The sequence below is a fragment of the Mytilus edulis genome, chromosome 3 (genome assembly GCF_963676685.1).
Source record: "Mytilus edulis chromosome 3, xbMytEdul2.2, whole genome shotgun sequence".
NCBI classification, from domain to species: Eukaryota; Metazoa; Mollusca; class Bivalvia; order Mytilida; family Mytilidae; genus Mytilus; species Mytilus edulis.
Window position 1 is genome coordinate 46,414,079 of NC_092346.1, and position 20,307 is coordinate 46,434,385.

Here is a 20,307-nt window from a genome sequence, read left to right on the forward strand (position 1 = left end):
TTTGAAAAAAAAAATTTAAAGTTTATCTCTAAATTCAAGGTTAGTATGCACAAGTTGTGACCCAAATTCTGATCGTTTATAAATCCTTTTTAATAATGATTACCGGTATCATAAAGTACAATAATGTAACAGCAGAGACATATAAAACATGTCTGGTAAAATACTGTGAACCAAATGAGTGTTAGTTTTCCTACAGAAGATTGGTGGTCATCTTCGGGCACTCTGGCTTACTCCACTAATAAAAAAATTACCACTCAATCGAACAACTGTGTTGGAAGTGGCGTTAAACACCAATCAATCAATAATTTGTTGGTGATGATTTTTTAATGAGTTTAGTCTGTGTTTATGACAGGTCATCTACACTTATTTCGTTTATTTGTTGAGGTATATTTCAGTATGACAAAAAACATATTATTGGCTTCAAAGTCACAATTGGGCAGTAAGGTTACGTTTTATTGATTTGATCAGTTATTCAGTAACTAAAGACTGCAAACTCAAATATCTGAGACTAAAGAAAAAAAATGCGAAACTTGAATGTTTTCGTTTTGGCTACCCAATTGATAGGTTGATTGACTGTGATATTTGTCTCCCTTCAATGTCGAATATTTTATGTGCAATCTGGACGAGAATAAACCAAGAATGAAACCATAATCATCCTTTCCAAAGTCGTTTGATTGTGATTGAATTGCATAAACATTTAGACTACTTGAAACAAGAGGCTGGTATTTTGCATTGCAACAGTCCACCTACGAAGCATCAAAAAATTGTTGCGGAGAAAGTGTTACGTGTATTATTGATATCATAATGATATCCTTACACAAGGCACCGTATTATTCCACTCCATTCTGACGAGGTTACGTTTTTTCACCATTGTGCAGAGTTTTTGAAATTATTAAAACAAATTAATGATACATTTACTATCATACTCTTTGACTCCTAGTGGACTGGGTGTTCAGAAAAAAGAAATCACATGTAACAGATTGTCAACTGTTTTTATCGAAAGGTATACGAGCAATTCAGAAGAAACTGTTTTAAATAACAAAATGATTTGAAGTACAAGTTTTAAAGATGTTATAGAAGTTTCAATTCTAGATTCTCATTCCTTGTATTTTTAACGTGTATAGCTTTGTCATTTTGTTTTTCACCGTGAAGATGTCCCACTTTGCACCTCAGAATTTGTTTTGACACAAATAGTTAAAGAAAAGACAGGAATAGCTCGATCAGCCGATATATTTATACAGAACAACAATAAAATTTGACGTCATTTAGCGCTGTATCGTCTCCGGAACCTTGTGGAGATTCTACTCTAGTTTGAATACCACAAATAGCTGAACTAAGAGGACAACTTTGACTCCATGCCCCATAGGATCCCCATTCGCCATGTCCTGGGGGATGTGCAAGGTCATACTCAGGCTCTACATCTAAATCTCGGCATTTGAATTTTGCGAAATTTGCTGCTGTGTCATCGCTACCTCCCTGTAATAAAAGAAATTACTTTGATAATCATTACGTTGGTTTTTTTTTTATATCCTCGATTTAAGGAAAATAGGTGAAATATAAGTTTAAAAAAAAAAAAATCAGAATTTAATGAACGGACTATTTAGGAGAATCATGTCAGTGGCGAATCACTGACTTCTGTGTTGATATACCATACAGAACTAGAAGTTACCAAGAGCAATTGCCCCTTTTCTCCTTCTCCCTTCTTGCATCACATGATACATAAATATTATTGCACTTGTCCTGAACATTTATGAAATATTGCCACTGGACGTTAAGCAAACAAAGATCAAATAGTTACAATGTACTCTTTTCAATCTTAACATTGGTAACGAGCGAGATTGTCAAATCACTTAATCGTATACTGGTATTCATATGTTCAAATGTTCACGTAGATCACACAGAATAATTGATGAAACATCATACTAAAACATTAACTAAGGACCTGTGGTCTGTATAACTGAAATGATTTGAGACAATTTTGCCTAGACAATTAGTTTGAATATGGTAGCTAAATTTCATCCTATGTTTCCGAGTTTTTAAATAGTTGTGATCTTTTAAACACACAATTTTAGGTCAACACCGTCGGTGTGCGTAGCTATCTGAGTCATATACATACAAAATGCAAACTGGATGTTTACCTGTCTATTTTCTACTTGTAGAGCAAATGATGTCAAGAACTTTTGAGTTTCTGTGTTTTCACATAATGTTTCTCCTACCCATCCTCCCCATGTACCTTGACCGGAAACGATATATCCACCATATTGACCAGCTGCTGATCCACATTTAAGCAGAATGCTGTTTAGTGCAGTATCGTCGCCGCTACCTTGAGGAACTTCAATCTGATTCACAAAAGGAAGTTAAAGTAAGCAAACGGTGTAACAATGATAAGTCAACTGTCTATATTAAAGCTGCAAAATTATCAATTCGACAAAAGCTAGTATAAGGTACCGACAAGTCATTCTAAAATATGAACTATTCCAATCCGGGACTTGGTGATGTTAGTACATTACCTTCATATTGTATCCCATTGCAAAATGCCCGTCAGCACAATATTGAGGAGGGTTCCAAGTGCCCCAGTCATCACCATTGTCAATTTGTAAAACTTTCACCACATTGCGAGGAGAATCATGTGTAATCAAAAGAGATTCACAATAAACTACTAAGCTTAAAATAAGGAAAAACTGTGTAACTGTCATTGTCTCTCTATATTCACCTTTTATTTTGAGAGATAAGCATACAACGCCATTCAATTATTATCTTAGAGTGTACTTGTTATACCAATAACCACCCGGAAGTCCGATATCATTTACTTAGAGCTACGAATCAAGTTGGAGTGATTTTGATAAGACGTTCGCACTGTTACATATCAAGGCAGGAATATGACAAATGTTGTCCATTCGTTTGTTGTGTTTGAGCTTTTGACGTTGCCATTTGATAAGGGAATTTTCCGTTTTGAGTCTTCCTAAGAGATCAGTATTTTTTTAATACATGTTCAAAAACTTAAACTTAAACATGTTGTAGTTTGCTCCACAGACATATTTAAATTATGTTCATGGCATATCTCTGGTGGTCACATTTATCATTTAAATTCCGTTCTATATAAAGCGTGACACATAGTCTAGCTACTAGTTTAAAGACAAATATATATTCGCTGTTGTGCCTCTGTTGTGTCGTAGTTCTCTTATATTTGATAAGTTTCCCTTAGTTTTAGTTTGTAACCCGGATTTGTTTTTTCTCCATCGATTTATGAATTTTGAACAGCGGTATACTACTGTTGCCTTTGTCTATTCCAGCTGCTGATATAGTGTTATTATTATCCCTGAATTCCGTATCGCCATGCTGCTGTCGCATTACTGTACAGTCATACATCTACAATCATACTACTTGACTATGTTATCATGATACAAGAGGTACACTTGTGATTTCTGTATTTTAACATTTTCCATTAACAAAACACATCATCGTATGAAATTGGTTTCATATCATATATATTTTTTTTCAAATAAAATGAACTTTGCTGCAAATCCTTTGCAGTCTGTTTGGTTCAAACTGAACTATATTTCACAATCTGAAATCTTTCCTGTTTTCCAATACAGCTATTTCAAGAAAACATGCACGAAATAACTGCACATTTGAAGAATTTTAAGAACAAGGGTTTCCTTAATTTTGGATATATGTACTTACAACAAATCGGAAATATGAAACCATATATAAAGAAAATTCGTGAAAAAAAGTATGTCAGGAATCACTCAATAATATCTGATTATTGGTTTTATGATATTACCAAAGAAACACCAAAAGTCTAAGATCCGCGGATACACCAGACTGATCGGTAAACCATGATGATAAGGTCAAATTTAAGTCAATGTCAAGATTACGACCCAGTTGATAAGATTCTGTCAACCTTAAATCTGTTTACTGACCAAATTAAGGCATGGAGATATTATATTCATTCATTCTATGCTATGTTTTTCATAGCAGCTATGCCTTTCTTAATTTACCAGATGTTCCTCGACAGCATATTAAAACCATTGGAGTTTCAAATGGTGGATGGTGGGGTGACTGGCATCCCCCTCATTTTTGCGCTGATGGATTTTTCGCAACTGGATACAATATGAAGGTAAATTTTGAGCTATCACAATTCAACTGTTATTATTCTATTTTTTTTCTTGGTAAAGCCAACGCCAGATGTTTTCCAACACTGAAGATTAGGAATCATTATTTATAGCAAAAATCTATTGTTGTCATACAAAATGTATAGAGTTAAGGATGTACACCTCTGAGGAGCCCAAAATTTCTAGAATAAAACATTTTTTCTTAACTTGATTTTTGGGTTTATTGTAACATAATAACTGGTGAAGAAAAAAATCATATGGTGGTGCAATTCTTTTTTTGCTACGGCCCGTTGAAAATGTCCAATTTTGATGATTTTCTCATTTTTCACCGTTTTTTACCTATTTTTGGGCTATTATCGTGAAAAAAATCACAGTTCCACAATAAAGCTTTTTTTCATACCTTTTGTAAAGATGAAGTGGACCAATCTGATCAAATTTTACTTAAAAAAGCTATAGGTAGGTGTTAAAATATTAGAAAGTTTTGTCATATTTTGACGCTTTTTTTGTTTAAAATTTACCATGCTGTCAATTTTGTATTTTTGTGATTTTTCTCAGTTTTAAGAACAAAAATGCATATTATTTCAACTTTTTTGTTATAATTGATTGAAAAAATACATATCTAAGAAATCTGAAAAGGCCGAAATGATATGGGATGTACATGATTCTTGTAAAATCATTTTTTGTATCCCTAACCCATTTTCTCAAAATTTTGGCTAAAAATACTGACTTGATTGGTCGTAAAATTTGAAAACTGGATTACATAAATACCATTCATTGTAAATACACAATTTTTTCACAGAGTTATGTTTGATTATAACATTTTTAAAATTCAATGATATTTTCCGCTTATATTACATGTTTTTGAAATAATCCAAGAACGAGATTTCAACGAGACTGAAAAGTCAGAAGAATACATCCTTAAGTTACAAAATAAGGAATTGTGGTATGGATGTCTATCACAACAAAAATTACATACAAATTGCTCTTAGCATCACAACCGAATACTAGTACATGTAGTATACAAGTAAATAAAATCAATAATTTTATCAAATTGTTTTCAAAGGTACATGTACCAGGCTTATAATTTGACAAACCTTAGCTGTATTTGGCAAAACTTTTAGAAATATTTGGTACTCAATGCTCTTTACTTCGTACTTAACTTGGCCATTTTAACTTTTTTATTCGAGCGTCACTGATGAGTCTTTTGTAGACGAAATGCACGTCTGGCGCAAATACAAATATTCAACCTAGTATCTATAATGAGTTTAATTATCACCGGAATTAATCAAATCCGTATTTAAATTATTTCTCGTTATTGGGTATAAAGACATTAGGACACTACTGGGTCGATGCCACTGCTGGTGGACGTTTCATCCTAGAGGTTATCTCCAGCCCAGTAGTCTGCAATTCGGTGTTGATAATAAAATCAATTATAAGGTCATTTTGATAAATTAACTGTTTGCAAAATATGAATTATTCAAAACTCTAAGTATTTTGTTGTCCCAGGCATAAATTACAATAGACGTATTTGGTACAACTTTTTGGAATTTTGGGTCCTCAGTGCTCATCAACTGTATAGGTGTTGGGCTTTCTAACTATTCTAACTTTCTAACTTCTTTGTCTGAGAGTCACTGAAGACATAACGCGCGTCTGGCGTATCAATAAACTCATCATAGATGCCAGGATTGAAATTTTATGTTTATAATTATGACCATATCAATGATAATTCATGTCAATACAGAAGTGCTGACGACTGGGCTAAAAGTTCAGTATTAAAAATTACTCAGACACATATACGTTGAAATCAATAATTCTATCAATTTCGAAACTTGTAATCTTTATTTGGCCTTTTTTAGACGAAACGCGCGTCTGGTGTAAATACAAAATTTCAATCCTGGTATCTAAGATGATTTTATTTACAACATCGGGTCGATGCAACTGCTGGTGGAGTTCTCATTCCCCGAGGGTATCACCAGCCCAGTAGCCAGCACTTCTGTACTTTATTTGCTTATTTCACTGTTTTGTATTCGATCGCCACTGATGATATAAAAAAGAAGATGTGGTATAATTGCCAATGAGACAACTATCCACAAAAGACCAAAAATGACACAGACATTAACAACTATAAGTCACCGTACGGCCTTCAACAATGAGCAAAGCCCATAACGCATAGTCAGCTATAAAAGGCCCCGATAAGACAATGTAAAACATTTCAAACGAGAAAACTAACGGCCTAATTGTCTTTTGTAGACGAAACGTGCGTCTAGCGTACATACCTACTTTTAATCCTGGTATCTATAACATGTAAGCGTATATTTACAGCCAAAGGGTCGATGCTATTACTGGTGGAGTTTTTATTCCCCTACGGTTTCACCAGCCTAGTAGTCACCACCTCTGTATTGTCATGAATTATCATTGATATGGTCAAAATTATAAATAATCTAAAAATTTAAAAACATTGAATTTTTAAAAGAGGGACGAAAGATACCAGAGGGACAGTAAAACCCATAAATTGAAAAAAAAGCTGACAACGCAATGGCTAAAAATGAAAATGACAAACAGACAAACAATAGTACACATGAAACAACATAGAAAACTGAATAATAAGCAACACGAACCCCACCAAAAACTGGGGGTGATCTCAGGTGCTCCGGAAGGGTAAGCAGATCCTGCTCCACAGTGGCACCCATCGTGTTGCTCATGTAATAACAATTCCTGTAAATAGTCTAATTCGGTAGGTCACATTCATGAAAGGGAAGGGTATTGTAGTTACGACGTAAGGAACATATCCGATATCATCTGTGACACGGTTATTCAAAAAAGGTCAACCAACTCGTGATGGCGTCCGTAAAATTTACGAAGGGATGATTTCAACTTCACCATTTGGATCTATTGGTTTAATAGCTTCCTTGTGAACAGTAACCCGCTATCAAGAAAATCATGATAGGAAATACAAGCACGGGAATACCGTATCAATTGGGAGATATATATACCCAGTATGCAGGTGCTGCTGGAATGTTGCTACCTTAAAGTAATACGGTTTTTCAACCTCAGAATAATATTACCAAATTTAAATCCTAGTATCTATGATATCTTTTACACGTCAAGTAATGCTCCCTCTTTAACTACGATCTTTCACAGTTTTAGCTGTTTTATTTATGTTGTGTTGGTCTTGACGATCCCAGTAGGATGTGTTCCGTTAACTTTTCGTACCTTTTTAGTTGATATGAAATATTTCATAAAAACATGCTATCTATAATGTAACTGTTTCTATTGCAGATTGAAGGTAATCAACATGGTCATGATGACACATCTTTAAATGCCATACTGTTGAGGTGTATGGGTTTCGATAATCACTATGGCGGAACTATTGAATCCGGTGAAGGTAGTTACGGAGATTGGATAGGATGGACAGATTGTGAGAAGTTTGGTGTGCATAAAAATCAGACATATTTGACATCATTTTCTCTTCAAGTCGAAGGAGATCAGGTACTTTTATCTATAATATTCTTGATAGACGCAATTCCCTCCTTTTTTCTATAATGTACTTTTACTTTTGTTCTACAGTTGAAGTAAACTTGTCATCTGCATTTAGCGTATACTGGTATTTTCCAGTTGGCGTATACTTGAATACCCTAGTTAGTCTATACTCGCGTACTTTAGTTGGTGGATACTTGTATACTTTAGTTGGTGGATATTTGTATTCTTTAGTTGGTAGGTACTCGTCATCTCCAGTTGGTGTGATAAATTCTTTCCAGCGCATCTTATCCGTGGTTCTTTTTAGTTTGATCAGCTCTCCAACGTTTGTATTTAAATGGGGAAAAAAAGACTTTCAATATTAATTTTGCAAACCGGGTTGGTACAAATGGTTAATTTTAAGTCTCTTAGGATGAAAGCCGCCTAGTTGCTAGTACCACTATTGCTAGGCCAAAGATATTTGGTAAACAGTTGTATTAGCACTCGCACATCTCCTTGTCAAGGAAATTATTTGGCTAGCCCCATTTAGTCATGGTCTATTGACTTTGAAAGGGTTGCTTAGTTTACAAGTCTAAATTTTTGATTAGGTCAGTTCATAGGGAACCACTTATGACAAGTGAATGATATTTGATTGCTTCTTTCAAAACATTCGCTAGATAATTTCTTAAAAGGCTATAAAGCTGACGTTTTATATAATTGTAACAGAGCTATTTGTTATCACTAAACAGTGATTCGAATTTATTATTTAAGGGCGGTGGAGATGACACGGCAGCGAACTATATCAAGTTCAAATGTCGTGACTTCGACGATGACAGAGATGAGTCTGAATTAGCTCATCCACCTGGACACGGCTTGTTTGGAGGATATGGTGGATGGAGTGAAAGCTGTCCAACACATTCTGCAATATGTGGGATACAAACCAGGATTGAGGGACCACAAGGCGGTGGTATACATGGTGATGATACGTCTTTGAATAATGTCAAATTCTTTTGTTGTGATAAATAAAACAGCTATGAACTATTGAAATATTGTGAGTAGTTTCTTGCATAAGTTATATTTGGACGGTTGGTATTTGAATAAAACTTCAGTATTTTATAGTTACTCGCGATATACCGAGTGTTCAAAGGAAGTGGTTAACTCTATTTTAACAACTCCACCAGTTCTTTTCCTATGTTATACGGATATTTTACAAAGAAGATAATCATATGCCATGATATATACAGAACCATAGATACAATAAGTCAAAGAAATATATTTCGAGGATACCGGTAATATGAAGACGTAAACACCTGACATCTTTAAAAGGATATACCATGCCAAGTCTAGACATGTTCTTCTACAAAAAACAAATATATAATGAACATTTTTAAAACTTTGTCATTTAATGTTTTAAATATAATTTCACCGTGATTATATAAAAATAGCGAAAACTCGAAAACGTACAACTAACGTGTTTGAATACAAAAAGAAGAATTACACCTAAAGAGCTTTAATAAGCCTCAAGTCCAAGTCTAACCTACCACATCTGTATTCGTCAGCTTATAAATGTACCTTTTATATTGGCATTTTGCAAATAATTCTGCATGTGAGATGTCAGATGATGATTCTTGTTGAAGGATTAGGTGTGACCTTCAGATGAGGACCACCAATACAGGGATGGGGATTTTATTCTTTGCGTTAGAAAATATTACAGAACATCCCTTATTAGAAAAAAATGTTACGATTAAGACAAAACGAAAAAGACAAACATATGTACAAAAGACTTAATATAAACATATAGAATAAACACTTAAACCACATCAAATATAAAAAAGAATTTGTGGTATGATTGCCAATGGGACAACTCTCCTCAAAAGACCAAAATGACATTAACAGCTGTAGATCACTGTACGGCCTTCAACAATGAACATAGCCCATTCCGCATTTTAAAAAATATATAAAAAAGCTCCCTAGATTTTAATTGTCTCAATGTAATTATCCATTTGCTCTAACTGCTCATCCATGCTTCTCGTTTTATATAGATAAGACCGTTGGTTTTCCCGTTTAAATGGTTTTACACTAGTAATTTATTTGGGCCCTTTATAGCGTGCTGGTCGGTGTGAGCCAAGGCTCCGTGTTGAAGGCCTTGGCTATAATGGTTTACTTTTATTAATTGTTACTTGTATGGAGAGTTGTCTCATTGGCACTCATACCACATCTTCCTATATCTATTGACACATCTGTGTCATCTCTGCAATCGTTCACTAAACTATCGTCATGTGAGCTTTATGAACCTGCAATAGGTTGTAATTTACGTTGGATTGGTCGGTCCGACATCTGTGCTTTATCAGGATTCGTTACTTTGCTCCGTCTGCCTCTACATTAACCCTTACCACCACGCCTAAGTGTTCTAGTAGATTTTGGTGGCATGACTGTACTGTTTCCGGGAAATCTACGTATCAATCAGAAATAGAAGGAATGGAACTGTATTGATATGGAACACGATGCTGAGAACGAAGTAAGATCGCGGTATTGACATAGTATAATCGTGGTAAGAACGTGCTATATTCGCAGTAAGATCGTGTTGCAATGGGATAACTCGTGGTATGGTCGTAGTTAGAACGTGAAGAGCGTAGAAAGATCTTGATAAGCGTAGTGTGGTCGCAGAATGTGTGCGGTGAGAACGTGGTATATCGTAGCGGGGTCGTTGTAGAAGCGTAATGAGGACGTAGTAGCATCGTGAAAGCAACGAAAATATACATTTTCATGCCACTCATACCGCGACCTCACCACGATCTAAATTTATTTTAGATCGCGGTGAGCGTGGTTCGATTGTGGTCTAGTGGGACTGGGGCTTTAAGCTGGAGTCACACATTCACGATTTTAACTGCCGTCCTTGACAGGACCATTCCCGATTAAAATTTGTCAAAAGTCTGATCAAGATCCTGTGAATCGTGGATGGAAATTCAAACTTTAATTAAAATTTGTAAAAAAAAAAATTAATCACGACAACAATCAGATATTGTTTAGGAAGCGTCGATATTCGACCTTTTCAAAGCAAATTTGTCCCGATAATCCCGTTCTCAATCCAATTCTAATCCGATTTGTATCTTTCGCATGGTAAAATTTGACCGGGTCTGTCACGACTGCGTCCTGATTTTACCGAATGTAATCCGACAGAGATCAGACAGTAACCAGATAGTGAACCGAAGCTGACGGAAGTTATCCGTTTGAAAGCTGTCGACAAATTCGGGATGATCAGGTACTGTCGGAACGGAATCCTTTCACGGTCTGCCCTATCGCATTGCAAACGGCTTTGTCTGGTCGTATTGTATTCTGTAATGGTCGGAATTCTGACGTAGGTATCATTGACGAATTTCGTATAAATAACAGGACTGTTCCGGAACGGTTTCGGCAAAACGGTTCGCAATCGACAAGATCTGAATGCAATCTGGACTCAATCGGCAGGAAAACAGCAATGACAAATTTCTCCAGATCATTCGTGTTCCACAGGACACCATCCAGAATATACAAAAAATTGTTAGGTTTTATAAAGCAGAATCTGTCACGACATAGTCATGCTTGTAATCCGACTAAACAAAATCGGCTGAGTTTCCCCGAATGTTACGGGACGCACCTAACTGTCGGGGTGTTTCGCCGAACTATTCGGACCATTCCCGACCCGTATGAATCTGTCAAGAACTTAAACGACTGCTTTCAGACAATAATAGGACATTCCAGATAATTGAGGATAGTAATCCGACTTTTTAACTTTTCGTGTCTTATCACTGTCTGATCTCAAACGGGAGCAGCAATAATCGGCAATGTGTTAACCCCGCATAAGGCAATATATATACCATGGATTTAAAACCTTAGTATTTCGAATAATTTAACATTTTTTGTAAAACAGACATTTCAATGTTGACACACGAATCGAAAAATAAAATGGTTAATAGGGAGATGGGATAACGCAACTCATCAGTTGTGATCAAAATAAAACGGTTTAATTTTAAATCTGAAACGAAGTAGAAGTGCATTGGAAAACCCAAAAATACATCAATGCTGTGCAAAACTAGACACCACCAATGGGAGGTTTTCGTTAAACAATTTAACATTTTATAATTAGTTAAGTTACACAAAATTTCTAACATCAGGACTGGTGATACCCTCGTCATGCTCGTTATTGTAACATCTATCAGCAGATGTATGATAATGATGTTTCATATTTATTTATTTGATTAAGTTAGTTACTACTAGCTATATATATAGTTAACTAGTATTTTAAAGAGTATTCATGAATCGGCAACTAGCCTTTAACTGTGTCTTCTTAGTCCGACATCAGAACATACGACTTTTTTAACGACGATATTGCACTTTTTTGTCTTTTATTTGGGGAAATCGGAACAGTCGTCTGACATATATATCTGCCTAATCTTCCGGAGCACCTAAGTTCAGCCTCCTATTTTTGACGGGGTTCATGTTACTCTGATGAGTTGTGGACTTGTGTTAAACTTTTCTTTGTGCTTCTTTTTCTGCCATGGCATTACAAGTTATTTTTCGACTTATGAGTTTGATTATCTCTGTTGTATCTTTCACCAATTGTTAAAAGGTTTCTACATTTGTTCTACAGACTCTTGACCCCAGACTTTTCGTTTGAATGAGTCCAGGAAATTAAAAGTCAGTTAATGATTGAAATGATGTTTAAAGTTTTACGTTTTTGTTGATTAATATAAGATATGGTATGATTGTCAATTAGACAACCCTTCACAAGAGAATTGATGATACAGAAGTTAACACCTATAGGTCACAGTATGGCATTCAACAATGGACAAAACTCATACCGCAAAGTCAGCTATAAAAGACACCGAAATGACAAATGAATACATTCCAAAAGGGAAAAGTAGCGGCATAATTAATGTAGATACAGAATATGGCGGAGTTAAACATTTTAGTTGGATCTGATCCTTTCCTTAACCTGGGACAGTGTTATAACAGTACAACATAAGAACGAACTATAACAATTAGTTGCAAAAGACTAACCTCATCAGATGCATAAATACACATAGAAATACATCTTACAAAAATACAAAGTGGATGTGACCAGGTACTTGTACTCACCAACAAATGATCTGAGAGTACTCGCAGTTACGTATACTGACAGCTAGTTCAACGCCAACAACAACTTATTACAACTCATATATCATACATCTAAGACTAAATCATCAATCAGTACACATCCAAATTCTAATGAATTTAGTGTAAAAACGTTATAAACAGTCAGAGTAAAACATAACTTGTGCATTGTAAGACTTGTTTAACGGTCAAAAAGTGAATCGTCTGTTAGAACGATACCACTTTACTATTCATTTACCTTATGATGACACTTAAATCTCCTACAGGTAAAAAGATCAGACAAGATTAGAGACATGTTACAATACATTATTGGGTGATTTTGTTTTTACATTGATGTGTGTTGTGTATCATTGGAAATACAATTGTAAATTAATTTTAACAAGAGCAACCCGGGAGGTGTCGCCTGAGTCTGCTTACCGTTTGTTGTACACGAGGTTACCCTCAATTAAACTGTAATCTTTTTCTCGGTTTATTTTTTCATTTCTTTTTGGGTATGGTATTGTCTGTTTTCCCAGTCTTATTGCTTTAGATTGCTCTTTTGTATCTTCTCTTACAATTTAACAATAAACATTTCAAGGCAAAAACAAAATAAACAAGCAGACGCATGCCTTTACTTTTAATTATTTTGTTCATGACATACAAAAACTTAAACAAATTGGAAGACACTATTGTTTGATAAATCAAATCAAATAAATTTAATCTGCAAGGAATTAACTTTCATTATACAAGTTTCATTGCACTGAAAAGATCTTTCTTTTTTTTTGTGTAACACTTTTGATTAATTCACCTCAATGGTTTTGTTTTAATGTAAAGACTAATCTATATTGTCATGATTTTTATCTGAAATCATATCTATCTAAACAAAAATGACGACATTGATAGTATCATATGTATTCTTCTTGATTTGTCATTGTTTTATGGACAGCAGAAGAATCTGACATTATTGAGCGCGGTGTCATCTCCAAAAAATATCGGCGCTTCAATATTGGTTTGAAGTCCACATATTGCCGTACCTGGATTGCATTTTTCGCTCTGATTTCCATAAACACCCAATAAGCCGTGTCCAGGTGGGTGAGCTATTTCGTGTTCATCTTTTATATTTAAGTCGCTGCACCAGAATTTTACATAGGTTGCTGCAACATCGTCTCTGTCTCCTGGCTACAAAAGAAATATTTGTTTTTACAGTTACTGTTATTTTAAACATTTTTAATTTGTGTTTTATTATTTGTATTTTTGCATTCTTGTTTTTTTATTGTATTTTTCAATCGATGTATGTGAACATTCGATTAGACTTGAAAAAATGAAAAACAAGAAGCTATAAATTGCATGCGCCTGAGGCGTTTTTCTTGATTAATCTTCATCAGGAACGCTCGACGCCGAATTTTTGAAAGACTAGAATGTATAAGAACAGAAACAGTCGAAGAGCCATGACAAAAACGAATCTACAAATAGCCAAATCAAAATAAGGTCATTTTCTGAGGGAGTTGAAACCTAAGTTACTTAATACATTTACGTGAAACTACCAAAAGTACGATTTTAAATTAAATGAAGTCGTTTGAACAACACCAATTCTACTGCACCAGATGCGCATATTTGGATAATAATTGTCACTTTTGTGATACTTCAGGCCAAAATTTATTTTATAATTTACTGAACCACATGTGCATACCCAAGGGCAAAAAAGGCAACAGAAGTATACCGCTATTCGAAATTCATTAATCGATTGAGGCAAAAAACAACTCGGGGTACGAACTAAAGCTGAGAGAAACACATCAAATATAAGAGGAGAACAACAACACAACGGAACAACAAGACTAAAATGCAACACACACAGAAACGAACTATTATATAACAATGGCCATTTTCAACACTTTGAAACTATATAACCGAATTTATCACATATTTTGTACTGATATGTACGTTTTTGCATGGCCAATAATAGCCGGAAGTCAAGGTTGGTTATCAGCCCTCAGGGCCGATATCGATATCAGCCCTCGAAATCCATATCAAGCCCCCGAGTTTAGCTTCCGGTAACCTGTCAATCAAAGGCTATTTGTAAACAAGTTGAACACAATGAAAAGAAATTTAAAAAGTTACAAATGTGCTGTAGAAGAAAAAAGTAGAAATCAACAGTGAAAATCACAAAAGTTCCCGTAAAATTTTGACGTCATGAGGAATTTAGAAAATATATGACGCCACATTGGAATGAGTAGCGATATAGGATTCTTCCTAAGCATTTTTTAACATTTGTAATGTAACACTTTAAAGTCGTTTAATATTTGCAATTCTTAGAATTAGTATATTTATTGTTAATTATTTCTGAAACTTTTCACAAAACGTTGTTAACCTACTGTGATACGAACTTTTTTTTAACTCACAGTGATACATTTATCTTTTTTTTTTGTTAAATATCTTTTTGATTTTTGATGAAATATCAAACATAATTAGGTGTAAGCTATTTGTTTTCTCCTGCTTGAAAATATGTGATAAATAGATTATGACATGTCATTTTCCATATGGTCCATGGTATCATCCCACGACCCATATCAAGCCCTCGGGCTAAAGCCCTCTGGCTTCATATGGGAGTCTAGGGCTGATACCAGGGCCATATGGAAAATGCCATGTAATAATCTATAAGTAAACGTCGAAAGGCTGATTAAACAAATCGAAATCAAAAGTACAGCCATTTTGGACAAACAATCATGGCTTTGAATGAAAACGATATCTTCCATTTATTACAATAAATGTCCATTTCATAACAACACTATAGAATAAAATATTGCCAACTGTCGTATCGAATTTGATATCTTTAGGGATATAATCCGTGACTAACAGTCCATCATCAGTGGGAAAAACTCAGTGGAGGTAATCGTTAAGAAAAGCTTTTGTAAATATCGTTCAGAAGAATATAGGAAGATTACAAAACATGAACATTTACCTGTAATAATTCTACTTGCAAAGCAAATGATGTCAGATATGTTTGATTTGTACTATAACTACACATCGTGGATCCTACCCAGCTTCCCCAACTTCCCTCACCTGAAGTAACCGTACTACCGTAATGGCCGTCTTTTGACCCACATATTAGTTTGATACTGTTAAGGGCCGTATCATCGCCACTATGCTGATCTGGTTCAATCTATTAAAATAAATTAATGAAATAAAAAATTATACTGTGTTTACATAGTTTATACTTACACTTTTTTTTTGGCCAGAAAACGACAATATCGGATGTTGACAGTGCCAAATGCTATATGAAGACAAGCATTGACGAAGTTCGATCAACGGAAAAAACATTATTTTATGTTAATATATATAACTTTAGAGCATACTTTTCTTATGATTTTCACCATTTTATGATTTGTTGGATTTTTAGGGGGGGATTACGAACAGTACCTTGCTTTACCTAACATGAAATCCAATAATTCAGTTTGTTTAATTTTTTCATTAGAAAATTATTTTGATCTTCATGTTAAAATCTTCAAATAAATATAAAAAAAGAAGATGTGGCATGATTGCCAATGAAACAACTCTCCACAAGATACAAAATGACAAAGAAATTAACAACTATAGACCAGGTTGAATCCATTTTCATTTTAACAAATAAATCTATAGAAAGAAACATAAAAACGCAAAAAGTAAATATTGAAGACCATACCTTCATATCGTATCCAATTGCGTAGGACTCTGGAGGGCATAGTTCCATTGTTGTCCAATCACCAAATGCGTCTCCATTGTTTACGGTTAATGTTTTATCAACTTTCCTAAGATTTTCATCCAAAAGAAGACAGTTGCACCCATATAGAAGGCTGCAAACAGCCAAACACTTTAAAATATCCATGTTTTTTCTTTCTTCTAGAACTGTAAACACCACTTACCAATTAAGATAAGCTTGTACCGCCAGATTGTGCTTTCACATAACAATTATCTCGCACTTTAAGTATACATATACCAGGACGTCTAGTTTAAAAAAAAATGGTAACACAGGTTATCTAAATTGTGACCCGGATTTGTTTTCTCTCAATCGATTTATGACTTTTGAACAGCATTATACTACTGTTGCCTTTTGTACTTCTTGTCGAACCGTTTAATTCTAATTGACAGGACCAAAGCTCAGTTTGAACAACAAATTTACCTTCGAACCTGATTTGTTCGTCCGAGGCTGATATTTTTTTTTCTTCATTTTGTTTACTTTTTTTTATTTTCTTTAATTTGTTTTTTTTATACATTTTTGTAGTCTTAACAAAAAATGCGAAACTTGATTGTTTTCGATTTGGCTACCCAAGTTGATAGGTTAATTGACTGTGATGTAACCATAATCAGCCTTTACAAAGTCGTTCGATAGTGAGCGAGCTGCTTAAACATTTAGACTACTTGAACATAGAGGCAGATATTTTTCAGATATTTTGCATTGCAGCAGTCCACCTACGAAACATCAAACAATTATTGTTGAGAAAGTGTAACATGTATTATAGATATGATGATGCTATCCTTACACAAGGCACCGTATAATTCTACTCAATTTGACGAGGCCAGGTTGCGTTTTTTCACCACCGTGCAAAGTTTTTGAAATTATTAAAATAACTTAATGATACATGTACTATCATAAATCTTTAGCTGCGAGAGGACTAGGTGTTCAGACAAAAGAAATCACATGTAACTGATTGTCTCATTCCATTATATTATGAACGTGTATACATTTGTCATTTTTTTACACTGTAAGGATGTTCCGATTCGCACTCTAGAATATTTTTGGAAACAAAATAGAAAGTTAATGACAAGATAGGAATAGCTCGTTAAGTCGACATATCTATTCAGAACAACAATACAATTTGACGTCATTCAGCGCTGTATCGTCTCCGGAACCTTGTGGAGATTCTACTCTAGTTTGAATACCACAAATAGCTGAACTAAGTGGACAACTCTGACTCCATACCCCATAGGATCCCCATTCGCCATGTTCTGGGGGATGTGCAAGGTTATATTCAGGCTCTACATCCAAATCTCGGCATTTGAATTTTGCGAAGTTAGCTGCTGTGTCACCGCTACCTCCTTGTAATAGAATAAATAACTTTGACAAACATCATGTTAGATTTGTTTTATAGGTTGAATCGAAGTTTAACAAAAACAGAATTCAATTAACGAAATATTTAGGAGAATCACGTTAGTGGCAAATCACCATATACCACGAGGAACTAGTAGTTATCAGTGCAATGGTCCCCTTTCTTTTTCTCCTTTCTTACAGCATATGAATAAAAAAATACAATTACACATGTCCTGAACAGTCATGAAATATTGCCCCTGGAAGTTAAGAAAACACAATAGTTACAATGTATCTTTTTCAATATGGCATTGTTAACAAGCAAATTGTCAAATCACTTAATGACATACTGGTATTTATATGTTTAAATTGTCACGTAGATCACAGAAAATAATTGATGAAACATCATACTAAAACATTAACTAAGGATCTGTTGTATGTATAACTAAAATAATTTGATATAATTTTGCCTAGACAGTTAGTTTGAATATGGTAGCTAAATTTCATCCTATTTTTCTTTTTAAATAGTTGTGATCTTTTAAATATACAATTTCATAGCAACTTTGTCGGTGTGCGAAGCTATCTAAGTCATATACATAAAAAAATGAAAACTGGATGATAACCTGTCTATTTTCTACTTGTAGAGCAAACGATGTCAAGAACTTTTGAGTTTCTGTGTTTTCACATAATGTTTCTCCTACCCATCCACCCCATGTACCTTGACCGGAAACGATATATCCACCATATTGACCAGCTGCTGATCCACATTTAAGCAGAATGCTTTTGAGTGCAGTATCGTCACCGCTACCTTGAGGAACTTCAATCTGATTCATAAAATGAAGTTAAAGTAAGCAAACGTTGTAACGATGATTAGTCAACTGTCTATATTAAAGTTGCAAAATTATCAATTCGACAAAAGCTAGTATAAGGTACCGACAAGTCATTCTAAAATATGAACTATTCCAATCCGGTACTTGGTGATGTTAGTTTCATAAAATGACCACAGTCAAAATGTTTATTAAGAAACTGAAATTCTAAATCATATTGGTGATTAGAATTAGAGGTTTAGCGCTATAAAACCAGGTTCAATCCTCCATTTTCTACATTGAAAAATGACTGTTCCAAGTCAGGAGTATGACAGTTGTTGTCCATTAGTTTAATGTGTTTGATTATTTAATTTTGCCATTTGATTAGGGGACTTGTGGGCAAACAATCTTTTTTTCAGCTGCGATAGTGAATCTAGATAGGTTTTGTTGTCTCATGCTTTTAACACACTATTTTGACCTTCAATCCATTTTTCCTGATTTTAAGGTCATATGCAGCCAGAATATATTTTTTTAGTAATATTTCCAATTTTAATTGCATAAAGTCGTAATAGTTAATATGCATTATATAAATAAAGTAGCGTATCATACCATGAAAAATTTAAAAAAAATGTGTAATTAAAAGTGATTCACAATAAACAACAAAGCTGAAAACTAGGAAAAACTTTGTAACTGTCATTATCTCTCTTTTTATGTTCACCCTTTACTTTGATAGATAAGCCTACAATACCTTTCGATTGTTGTCTTACTTAGAGTGTACTTGTTACACCAATTACTAACCAGGAAGTCCGATACCATTCATTTATCAAGTTGAAGAGATTTTGATAAGACGTTCGCACTGTTACATGTTCAAATACCTTTAACATGTCGTAGTTTGCTCCATAGAAATATTAAAATTATGTTTATGGCATATCTCTTGTAGTCACTATTATCATTTACATTTTGTGCTATTTGAAGCGTAAAATATAGTCTATCTATAGTAGAAAGTTTTTACAATGTGCTGAAATACTGTTATTGAAATTTAGGTGTTTTACCCTTTTCTGTATCGTTGTACTGCTGTCCCATTACTACATTCTATAATCGCCATTGTTAACCCTCACTTGACTATATTATCAGGAAACAGGTACACTTCCATATTTTTTTCAATTTTCCATTAAAACAATCATATCATCAGATTAAATTGGTTTCATTTCATATCATATTTTTGTTTTATTAAATTAAAGGAATTTTGCTACACATCTTGGAAGTCTGTTTAGTTCAAACTAAAATACATTTCGCAATATGATATCTTTCCTGTTTTCAAAAGTAGCCATTTCAAGAAAGCATGCGTCTAATAACCGCACATGCATTTGAAAAATTTCAAAAACAAGCGTTGACCTAATTTTGGACATGCATTACATCAAATCGGAAAGATGAAACCATATACATGTATAAAGAAAATTTAATGAAATTAAAGTATGTCAGGAATAAAGAAAATTTAATGAAATTAAAGTACGTCTGGAATAAAGAAAATTTAATGAAATTAAAGTGTGTCTGGAATATTATCCGATTATTGGTTTTATGAGCTTACAAAAGTAGCACATAAAGTCTAAGATACGCGTATACACCAGACTGCTCGGTGAATCATGATGATTCGGTCAAAGTCAATGTCAAGATTATGACCTAATTCATAAGGTTCTGTCAACCTTCAATCTATTTACTGACCAAATTAAGGCATGGAGATATTATATTCGTTCAT

General features: G+C 34.2%; 3 protein-coding genes and 1 long non-coding RNA gene across 5 annotated transcripts in view; 1 reads left to right on the plus strand and 3 right to left on the minus strand.

Annotated features, from left to right (window-relative positions):
- LOC139516643 (uncharacterized) overlaps positions 1–20,307 on the minus strand; it is a 681,292-nt gene that overhangs the window by 474,368 nt on the left and 186,617 nt on the right. The window lies entirely within an intron of this gene.
- On the minus strand, positions 1,213–2,776 carry LOC139516632 (vitelline membrane outer layer protein 1-like). The gene is made up of 3 exons (XM_071306836.1): positions 2,511–2,776; positions 2,139–2,339; positions 1,213–1,476 (listed from the first exon to the last, which is right to left on the minus strand). The coding sequence occupies exons 1-3, from the start codon at positions 2,694–2,696 to the stop codon at positions 1,234–1,236; spliced, it is 630 nt and encodes a 209-aa protein (XP_071162937.1). The 5' UTR covers positions 2,697–2,776; the 3' UTR covers positions 1,213–1,233.
- LOC139516631 (vitelline membrane outer layer protein 1-like) lies at positions 3,315–8,618 on the plus strand. Of its 2 annotated transcripts, XM_071306835.1 has the most exons (4): positions 3,315–3,410; positions 4,005–4,120; positions 7,395–7,604; positions 8,343–8,618. In XM_071306835.1, exons 2-4 carry the CDS (start codon positions 4,115–4,117, stop codon positions 8,595–8,597), a joined length of 471 nt encoding a protein of 156 aa, XP_071162936.1. In that variant the 5' UTR covers positions 3,315–3,410; positions 4,005–4,114; the 3' UTR covers positions 8,598–8,618. The 2 variants fall into 2 exon arrangements, with proteins under 2 accessions (XP_071162936.1, XP_071162934.1); XM_071306833.1 differs by lacking the exon at positions 3,315–3,410 and having other exon boundaries at positions 3,901–4,120.
- Positions 13,308–16,628, minus strand: LOC139516633 (vitelline membrane outer layer protein 1-like). Its single transcript, XM_071306837.1, has 3 exons — positions 16,363–16,628; positions 15,643–15,843; positions 13,308–13,862 (listed from the first exon to the last, which is right to left on the minus strand). Exons 1-3 carry the CDS (start codon positions 16,543–16,545, stop codon positions 13,620–13,622), a joined length of 627 nt encoding a protein of 208 aa, XP_071162938.1. The 5' UTR covers positions 16,546–16,628; the 3' UTR covers positions 13,308–13,619.